The sequence below is a fragment of the Gymnoscopelus braueri genome, assembly GCF_963280865.1.
Source record: "Gymnoscopelus braueri genome assembly, chromosome: 12".
Classification (NCBI taxonomy): domain Eukaryota; kingdom Metazoa; phylum Chordata; class Actinopteri; order Myctophiformes; family Myctophidae; genus Gymnoscopelus; species Gymnoscopelus braueri.
Genome location: NC_137614.1, coordinates 26,405,135 through 26,416,130, shown reverse-complemented (window position 1 = coordinate 26,416,130; position 10,996 = coordinate 26,405,135). Strand labels below are relative to the sequence as shown.

At 41.6% G+C, this 10,996-nt stretch overlaps 1 protein-coding gene across 7 annotated transcripts in view; it reads left to right on the top strand.

Annotated features, from left to right (window-relative positions):
* Positions 1-1,718: 1,718 nt before the first annotated feature.
* Positions 1,719-10,996, top strand: part of plekhg5b (pleckstrin homology domain containing, family G (with RhoGef domain) member 5b) — a gene marked incomplete at its 3' end in the record, with an annotated part of 69,890 nt that continues 60,612 nt past the window's right edge. For 4 of the 7 annotated variants that reach the window (XM_080445606.1, XM_080445597.1, XM_080445605.1 and 1 more), the window contains exon 1: positions 10,831-10,849. Coding sequence is in view for 3 of the 7 variants with exons in the window: in XM_080445609.1 (XP_080301735.1) it covers positions 2,293-2,377 (85 nt within the window). Of the gene's footprint in view, positions 2,378-10,830; positions 10,850-10,996 lie in introns of those variants that run through there. The other 3 variants (XM_080445609.1, XM_080445608.1, XM_080445604.1) reach the window with 1 other exon arrangement.

Genomic DNA, 10,996 nt, shown 5'->3' with positions numbered 1-10,996 from the left:
CCTCAAGTCTTTGGAATGATCCAAGCTTAGCACACCTTTCTCTTTGAAGTTTTGCACTTTCTTAACACAAATCTCTTCAGATGGGTGTCCGGGACCAAATTCATATCAATTTGGGGGTCATTGACATGAAAATGTTAGAGAACCACTGCTCTATTGGGTTAAGGCCAGTCACTGTTGCAGAAAATTATCCTCACAGCATGATGCTGTTACCAATGTATTTGACTGTAGGGATGTTATTAATGAGGTGGTGCTCAGTGCCTGGATCCTCCATACTCGCCTTTGGGAATTTTAGCCAAATAGTTCAATTTCATTTCACCAGACCATGGTCTGACAGTCTTCTCATAGTCGAAGAGTCTTCCAGGAGCCTTTTGGCAAACTCCCAGTCAGTGTGCTGTTGTGTGCCTTGTATGAGGAATAGCTTCCGTGTCTCTCTACCATAAAGGCTTGATTGATGGAGCGCTGCACTGATGGTTGTCCTTCCATAAGGCTCGCCCAATCGACCATCTCTACTAAGAGACTCTGGATCTCATTCATAGTGACCATTGGGTTCTTAGTTACTTTTAAGGCTTTTCATCTTATAGATTACTCAGTTCTACAAAGATCATTGGTGCTTCCTAACTTCTTCCATCAGTCAAAGATGGATTCCAGTCAAGTTGTAGAAGTATCTCAAGGACCATTGATAGACATAGATGCACCAGAGCTCAACTGAGTGTCATGACAAACAGTCTTTTAGTTTTAAGAATGGTACAAAACACTCATATATAGTATCCTTGCAAGGAGGTTCTTGTTCCTGGTTGATGTAACCCCAAACTTGTTACACTAGTTATACTACTATATTATGTGATCCTCATATAATATTTGTGTATCAAAGTTTTAACCAAAGCAAATGCAGCAAAATTGGACACTTTTGCGAAGAGTGCTCAGTGGAGAAGTGGTCAAATCTGTATAATTGTTTTGTAAAGTATTAACCTATAGGCTAACATCCAGCACGATATTTCTGTCTGCTGTCAGTGTGAGCATGCTTGGGTATGCATGGGAAAGTCACGTTTAGTTTTGGATAGTGTGACATCGAGGACTTACGCAAAACTTAATGTACAAAAGGTTTGTTTCCACAACCAAAAGACAACCTGTCATTATTAATAATAAATGCATGCAAATAACGTCTGCAGCGCCTCTAGCGGCAACACTGTGCAACTGGCTACTGAAGCCTTTGTAGAGCAGGGTTGCCATGTCTGCTTATTATAAGGCTTGTTTTTCTGTGTTTCAATGTTCAAGTCGCTTGTAAAAATGGGTAGTTTTTTGGGCTTGCTTCTAAAGTCTAGTTGCTTATTTGGGCTTGTTTCCTAATGTTGTTTAAACCAGTGGTTCTCAAACATTTCCATGTCAAGGATTCCCAAATTAATATGTATTTGTCCACAGACCCCCCCCCCATCTGAAAATATTTTGTGCCAGGGACCCTCATACAAGATTTGTGTTGTTAAAATTATCCAAGATTCTTTTTTTGAAAATAGCAAATCTACAAGCTCACCCTGCGATTGTGATTGTGATTGTGAGCTTGTAGGTTGGCTATTATCAAATAGCCTAGTAGCTTTTTTTGGGCTTGTTTTCATAGACCTGCTTGTTTCTCTCGCAAAATCTGGCAACACTGCTATTCAGGTTGTCTGAATGAAATGAATGGAACAGACTCAGAGCTGGTGGTTGAACAACTTGACCAAAGAGTCACCGACCACCGATGGAGAGGCAACAAGACCAACTTCAATACCACAATAAACGTTCCTACAGGGGATTTCATGTCATATGCCATCCAGATCCAGCCGTCTAGAGATCATACAGAAGTCTGTTTTCTCACACTGATCATCAACAATGGAACGCTGACGTACGCTCAGCTTTAGACCTTTTTTTGTGTGTTTTTCGGAGGACGTCGAGGAGATCTCGTGCGTATAGCCGCCAGAGACAAATTTCAGTGACACATTTCAAGACAAATTTCAGTGTACAAATTTCACCCCGAGAGACATAAAAAGGCGCCCGTTTAGAGGACTCTATTTTTGATGGGAGACTGCATTCATTCACAGACAGTGATGTAGATTCAGGCATTGTAATCGCCACAGATCCTGTGTTTGGTTTTGGAAATGAGCATAGACGAAGAGAGGGTACAATTAGAGAATGGCAGCAGTATATTGAGAGGACTGTTATATCGCATTGGAATCGACATTAAGCCTGTACCTGCCAGCCCTACAGACCTGCGTTAACAGCGCCTGGTGGGAATTCTCCGAAGAATTCTTGCACGCATTGATGGTTCCAAACAAGTGGACCATGAATTCAGTTCTGCACAACAAGTCACCACCAAGGAGTTGGCTTGGGCTCAGATTACGACTCAGTGAGTACAAATGTTTAAACCAGCTATAGGCTTTTCAGTGGTGTAACGTAACTAAGTACATTAACTCAAGTGCTGTAGCCTACTTGAGTGCAATTTTGAGGTAGCTTTCTTTTTTTTACTTTACTGGAGTAATTACAGTTGTCAGTACTTTTACTTCTACTCCACTACATCCCAGAGGCAAATATTGTACTTTTTACTCCACTACAATTATTTGACAGCTTTACTAGTTACTTTGCAGATATAGATAATTAGCACAAAACATACATTTAACCACTTCAGCCCTATATATATTTCGGCCATTTGAAAATAGCAGATCTACATAGCTCACAATGCATCGCGTTGTGACTCATTGTGCTTGTAGATCTGCTATTTTCATAAGATTTTGTATACATTTTGAACTTGTGTAATGGGACAGTCTACATAATGAGTATATTTACTTTTGTACTTTAAGTATTTTGATACAAATACTTTAGTACTTTTACTCAAGTAAATGTTTAATTCCGGACTTTAACTTGTAACAGACTGAGAGTATTTCTACATTGCAGTATTGATACTTTTTTTTTTTGTACTTGACTGCAGTATTGATCATTTTACTTAAGTAAAACATTTGAGTACTTTTTCCACCACTGGCCTCTGTCCAATGTGTCCATGCTAATGTTGTCATTATTGTAGAGACGAGCTCAGTCCAACCTAACACACTTACTCAATCTTTATTCACTGTAAACCTCCAGATTAATTTATCATGGGTTAATCAACATAATAAACTACACAGTATTACACATTATTTATTCAGCTACATGCCATTGAATGAAAAGTGCGATAATCAATTCTCACGGGGGAATTATCAGCCCAGAAAGAAAGAAAAATGGAAGCATCCCCCAACCATGACTTAACCCTCAGGAACCAGATCTGTACTTCATTCCAACAGCCATCAAGCCCTGGTCTGTTCAAGTTGAGTTGATTGCTGGATTTGGCAGGTTACCTGAGGAAGGATTCATCTCAGTTGGGGTTTTTTAAGTATTTCACTCTGAGACAGCGCTCTGGTTCCAAAGCTGTCAGATGAAAGTACTCTGCCTGGAGACTGTACTGTTAGTATAGAATCAGATGATATATCTTACTGCTTCTAAATCTATCACAGGTATATTTATTACCCCCCCCCCCCCCATTGGCCAGTCTCTTAAAAAACATGCAATTTAACTTTGAAGGCAGACACTTCTAAATCATGTTCGGGTTTCAGCATAGCTTGCATGCAGTCCAGTTGGCCATCCAGAAGTATGCTGTTGATTTCAAATTATGAAGGTGCTGGTAGCCCTTGTGTAAGTACAGTGATTGAAGTTGAGTGGCCTAATTGGTTGAGTCTGGAACCTGTCAGTGTTCATCCAGGCCACCACAGTCTTAAGCCAGTCGTAAACACACTAGTCTGATCTGACTGGGACTGGTGGATGTCTTGTCTGGTCCATCACCAAAAGTCAACAACATGGTCTGGAGAAACTGCGTTATCGATGTAGTTGAAAAGTGTTGCTGTGGTAATGTCACACACTTGAATAGCACAATGAATGATTGGTGTCATTGCCAATTCAGTTTAACTTGAGACTTAATTTAGGTTATTTGTGTGACGTAAGAATATTTTACATTAAATCTTAAAATACTACAGAGCCTTGAGGGAACGTTCTGGGTGTCTGGTGTTCCAAGCCACAAGGCAACTAAACTTAAGCCTCTGTGTGTGTGTGTGTGTGTGTGTGTGTGTGTGTGTGTGACTGTGTGACTGTGTGTTGGGGGGGGGGGGGGGGGGGTGGAGGTTATGGCCTGGCCAGTGTTACGGTTTAAACTTCCTTTTTTGGACTGTTTTTCCATTGTTCCCCTTTTTTTTCTACAGTAATTTCCTCGTTCCCCCCCATTCACTTTCCTGTATTTTCCTGATGGGACACTGGCGTACTTGTTTGCTTTTGTTCCCTGCACTCTCTCTATCTTGCTTCTCACTATAAAGCATAATTAGCCCAGCTTTATGTGTACACCCTAACCATTTGCTTTGTGTGACACACTTCTCTCGCACTACTCGGAGTCGAGAATAGCCTACTCGATCCTTCCACTGTCCTACTAATTGTGAAAATTTCAAAAATAAAGTGTAAACATGCAGTTTTAGAAAACGAACGCGAAAGATATAAACTCATTAATTTGCGCCGTTGTTTTGTTATTTGTTGAATAGACAGAAGATGGCAATGTGTAAAAGCTAATTTTCTAATAATAGCAATGTGCACAGGCACTGCACGTGGTCATCTGAACCTGATCAGTCAGGCTTTATTTCCTAACCATGGTTTGAGAAACACTACCCTAATGAATGGTCGGACCTATGTGTCACTTGTACAGTTTTTGTGTGAACATAGAAGGGTCTCCTGTGTAGCTTCATTGTGGGTCAGGGTTAATTAACTTTTATTATTTGAAGGTGAATAGTACAGTACACACAGATATGGTGATATGGGGGAGTACATTGTTTGGGGTGGGGAAGTGTCATCCTCTAAGCTTTTAAACGTATCTTCTGTGAAGTTATCGGTCACACATGAAGTCACTGGCATTAAACAGACACTCACACAGCTGGAGGCCATTTTTCTTCTTCTCTCACATATCTTATCCCATCATCCCTCACTTTCACAAAGGACGCTCAGAGCACTTGGAAATGGTTGCAGAAGCTGATACTGTTCGAGTATTCTTCTGTCGTCAGCTCCTGTTACTCTTTTTCTAAGCACTTGGTATAGCTCTCTTAGCCTCATTTTTTGTGGGACTTTGCTTCACAGCAATAGCCTTGTTAACTTGGGTTCAAATTGCAGAGGGTGCACTGCCTTTTACTCTAAAGGCCATTCACTGTATTTTGTGTATTCAGCTGTGATGCATCGCCAGACAAAGGAATCAGCCATTGGGCTCGGCTTTGCATTTTAGGATCTCCTGGATGGAAAAAAAAGTCTCTTTTTATATTGGATTTAAAATGTGGAACACATGTGGTCAACATTCCATTTTGGCTGACGAGTTGGTTCATTTTGTTTAACCACATTAGTCCAATGAGTTGTTCATTTGAAACAAAATCTCAGATAGCTATCTGTAAACACACTGTAATATCCACAGTTTTTCTTTTGTTTTAATGAGGGCTGCATGTAGCTGCTTATACTAAAATGGATAATTCGAGGGCTGTCTCAAGGTCACACATATACACACACATACACCTTTCTTAGCTTTTGAAGTGTATTGGGAAATGTTTATCTCCGAGCGTGTCCTTCCACACGTCCAACCCCTACCCGGGCTAAATTACTGTTTATGCAAATTGCAGCCTTCCACATGACAATGACTGTACTTTGAGAGAATAAGTGTTTTGATTTCTGTTGAGTCTGTTATTGGGGGGGCTTCTGAAGGGCAGCCCCCACTGCAATTAACCATATTGTTTCAATTATGGGATTATTCATATCAACAAGTTGAAGATAGCCATCCCAGTTGTTGTTTGTCCCTCTGAATTGCCGGTTTGAAGATGGACCTTTAAATTACACGTCTGATAGCAATTTTCTCATTGGGGATGCTCCTACATAACCTGACACCGTCAAATGGAAGAAAGCTTGCGACACACATTTTGTTTCACAGCGTACTTGCATCTGAGACTCCGGGCGCAGAATCGATGACAGACAGTTTTTCTTTTTTTCAAGCTACTAGGCAGGTGATTGGATGATCCCGCCCCTAGCAGCCGCTGATTGGTTCGGACACGCAGTGTTCGGCCATCTCTACTCCCTTCGCAATCCCAGACCTCCCTGAAATCAAATGCAAATGAGATTTCCGGAGGGAGGGGATTTACCAGGCTAGCTCCTACACACCCTGTTCTTGCAGTATGCAGGGTTACCAGCCTCCTGTCAGTTGAGTGTTGATCTTACTGCATACACTAACATTTGCAAGACATTATTAGAATATTGTAAGTACTGGGGCTGCATAAATATGTTGTACATTATATTGTATATTTTATTATTTTGTGGTACAAATCTGGAACTCAACGCACTTAAGACTGTGGGGATGAAGGTAGACTTATGCAGGCACTGCAGCCATCTGCTTGCCTCCCCTTGGAAATTAATGGCACAGCTGTGAATGTGGTTGAGTCATGAAATGGGACAGTTGCATTTTGGCCATTGTGTTTTTTTTTTCTGTACCAGTCTCACAGCCTGTCCCTATCTATCTCTCCTCCTGCGCCTTTGAGAGTGTCCTCACATCTTCCATCACTATCTGGTTTTCCTCTGCGTCGTCCCAAGCAGCTACACTGAAGGGATTACTGGCTGTCAGCTTCTCTCATCATAACGTCCTGTACACCAGTGGTTTTACACTTTTTCACGTCAAGGACCCCCAAATTGATACATATTTGGCCGTGGACCCCATCTGAAAATATGTTGTGCCAGGGACCCCCAGAAGCAAAGATGTGTGTTAAAAATATTCACTAATGTTCAAGATTTTTGAATAGCAACGTATAAAGTTAAAGTGGTTGAAATTATTGTGATGCTATGTTAACTACTTTGGCTGGGGACCCCCTGGAACCCCCCCCAAGGACCCCTGGGGGTCCCCGGACCCTACTTTGAGAACCACTGCTGTACACGACCAAAGATGAGAAGAACTGTATGGGCCAGCCACCATCTCTTTGCCATCTTCTTTTTTGTCAATATCACACAGCTGTAATAAAGAGTACGGTCACACTTTGTTATTTTTGCATTAAGGGTCGCATACCTCAGGGTTTTTCCTGGCTCAGGATGGGCCTTTGGGGGGGTCACTATGCATGACCGTACTGCATGTCTGTCCACATCGAGACTACACGTAATAGTAAACGCAATGCATCTGTGTTATGTTATTTGACAGCAATCTATGCATTTTCCCGTTATTTCTGACCATTTTATAAACGAAAATGCTTGAGTAAATGAAATCGCCATTAACTAAAAGTGAACACATTTTCTCTTGAACATTGAGGAGTGAATTTGAGGGAGAGGGGAGTGGAATGTAATAAAGCATTCAAAGGGGCAGGTCATCAGCAACAATGATTTCTGTATTGTGATTTAGCTACCTGCTGTCTGTATAGCACTTTGGTCAGTTAGAGTTGTTTTTAAATGTGCTTGTTTATAATTTTGTGTGTCCTAGTGATTGATTTATTGATTGGCAAATAACAGCTTGTCTGAACAGCACAGCCAAAACTCGGCAAGGTAGAAAGATAAGAAATGCCAAGGTCCATATTTACATTAATCACTACTAGATGGAGAGGAAGACTCTGGCTGGGAAGGGAGTAAACATTCAAGTCTTTATCTGAAATGAGGACAACACTGGTCTTTACTCATTCGGAACTAAAAAGTTTAAAAAAAAATGTCGATGTTGTTTAGAATGTGGAGCTGTCAATATAGTGTCAGTGTGCAATATTTTATTTGCAAATGCCCCGTTTTCCATTTTGTACTTTGGCATTAAAACAAACATAAATACTAGTCTCCCACTATTCCCCAAGTCTTTGTTGGTGAAGGGTTAACCTCAGCCTGTGTGATGGGCCACCTCGCTAAATATAACCCCAAACCTCCTCTGCACGGGCACGCACAAGTCTTCAACTGCACGACTGCGCTCCCTCTGTCAACACCCTGGCTCACACACTCTTTCTCCAGTGCCGACACACTTGTACACAGACACTCATTTACGGTCTTGTCGTACCCTCACTTGGTCAAGCACGCATTTCTCAACACCCCATTAATACTTCAAGTGAGTGTGATTTTTACTGAGAAGCCAATTGATTCAGACTAGTCTGACTGGGAGGTTGTTATCGCCTGCTGTGTCCCTTCCCGAAATACTTTTAGAATTACAATTGACTTGTTCAAGAACAGCCTGTGAAAAGAATGTATGGAAACGTCAGCGAAGAGGCTTTGGTGACAGGCTCTTTGATGATGTGTGTTTTCTGCTATGTCTCTGCAACATTAATCTCTAATAAAAGGCCATGTCTTATCTCTGGTAGCCTAACAGTCCCATTCTTCGATTGTCATAATGCCAGTGGAACACTGTTTCTGGCTCTGTGTCAGAATGTGGCATAGTTGTGCTTGGGCATAATGACCACCACCACTTCCAAAACATGCTTTTCAAACCGCCAAGCGATTTACCAAATCATGCCTCGTTCATATGATTACTGTCATCCTGGAAGTCACTGTTATTATTGGGAACAGATTTGTCACGGACTATTCTGTTTAGGGATGCGATGATGCTCCGACTTGATTCTTAAATAGAGTATAATGATGACTCACCCTATGTGATTCATGATGATGATAGTGATGAGTAATAATAAGTAATTATTATGAAAATGTCTGGTTCTACTGACGGTGATTAGAAACAAGGGATGACTGGATGTATGTGATGACAGAATGTTCACCACAGCAGGGCTTCTAGAACGTCCTATATTTGTTCTGGCATAATGTCCTTACCTACATGCATAAAAAATAGCCACATTTTCTTAGTAAAATATGAATTTAACAGATAATACATCTGTGTGGGTCATATCAAATCAGGCCGGTAGCAGGTGGTTTTTATTAAAAATGGCAACCTCATTGAGACATGACGAATGTCTAATGCCTCCTCTGGTTCCCTCTTTGTTTTTGCAGTAGGTGGAAATTGGCCCTTGTATTTGCAGCCTAGCTCTCATGCTGCACGACTGCTCTCTTCATTAAAAAGGAAGCCGCGTGCTCAAAGCTGGTTCAGATTATTACCATATGTCTGCAAAGCCCAGAGCCGAGCAGCAAACCGGCTCCCATCCTACCCTCTAATTTCTTATCCCAAAATTGGACATTTGGGTCGCTGTGTATGACTGACGACGTCCCTCCCTTCCTCAGGCCCGCGCGGGACATTCTCAGTGTTTCTCTCCCCGTTTTAGATGCGTAATAGCAGTGCATCAGCCTATAAGCAACACTGGGAAAATATTATGCGCAGATATGTTTCTGCATGTGGCTTTAACCCTTCAGCTGTTTTTTCTGAGAGACTTTGAAAATGCAGACTGTTGTCTCAATTCAGCATCAGAGGATTGGATCAGACGTCTTTGGTTATTTTGTCTTTCTTATCTGAAAAGACTCACGTCTGTGTATTCCCCCAATGTGTTCATTGTGCCTCCACAGAAATAACTGAGCCCTGGCAGTGGCACCACAGACTTGATGCATTCATAAAAACAAGAATACATATTTCCAGAGACATAAAGGGCGAGGGTTCTAATTAATGCAGAAAAATGTCAGGCCTTTTACAGTTCGTGCAAAACATAAAGAAAGTCCACTGCACTCTGGATGTAGGTGGAGGTTTAAAAGAGATCTTTGTGTCACCCAGTCCAAAAGCCATTGGCCCAGATTGCCAGTCCCAGCATGCAACTCACCTCTTTATGAATAAAACACTTGTCTGATGGAGTGGGCCGAAAAGCCCCCCTATTGCCTAGAGATCCTACACAGGGCTATGCCATGAACAACTTGTCTCATACACAAGTTTTACAGAATTTGAGAAAGTTTACCATGGATGAAGTCGGGGCTCTGGAGGGAGATTGCCATGGAAATGTCACTTGCTGTGGAATAAGTCGGGCGATACTGTACAGTACCTTCTGACTGTTTTGAGATTCTAAGAATTGAGCTTTGAGGTGTTGGACAGTGCGAAGTCTTCAAGAATGGATTAGTTCAATGGATTAAGTGTACAGTATTTGGTGCTTGCTTGACAGCACATGGTTTACAATAGAGTCAACAGAAGGAGACATTAGAAAAGCTTCTGGATTATCAAATGGGTTGGTTCAGATGGATGTATCAGTCTTTTCAGGGGATTAGTAAAAAGGTTTGGTTGTGGTCAGTCATTCTACACTATTATCTACTCAAGTCTGCTTGTAAGAACCTGGAAGGCATTTGGTAAACTTTGCTCCAGCTTTAGAATCAACAATATGATGCCTCAGAGATGTAATTAAATTCTACTTGAGAGAAAGCTGCTTTTTCTTTGCCGAGTGCTGACTTGGACTAGATTTTAGGAAGGTCCCAGGCTTCGAAAGAAGGTTCAAAGCAAGTGTTGAGTGTTTGTTGGATGAGGTAATGGTAATGGTAATAGTTTTTGAATGAACATATTGGCGGTTGGCAGAGTTCAGATTTGAGTTGGGCTGGTAAGTTTTCTCTAAAGATGGCTGATGAGAAGGGTCGTTTGAAGTTGCCTGGAGCCCTGGACAAGTTCTAATATATTAAGGTCAGGTTAGGCCGAGCACTTGTCTACCTGCAATTGTAAAGGAGTGGTTTTTGAAAGCCGGCAAGTTCGTTTTTTGGAAACTTGTGATCATTTGACTATAGATAGGTCAAGTGGTCAGGATGTTCCTGTACTGGAAAAAGCGAGGTGCTTATGAGCTGGAGACTCTGCCATCGTCTCTGTCTGAGCTGGGAGCAGATCGTTACTCTTGGTCCTCATCTCTGGATGTTATCCATGACCTGTATGGTAAGTTGGTGGATGTGGGTCACCTGACTAAGTGGTGTCTCAGGGTTTTACATTTTCCCATTCAGGAAGCTGTGAACTTGAATACAGGTTTCCCCCGTCATATTGTTTAGGAAAATATCCCAGCCCAATGACACTGTAATGCTATTC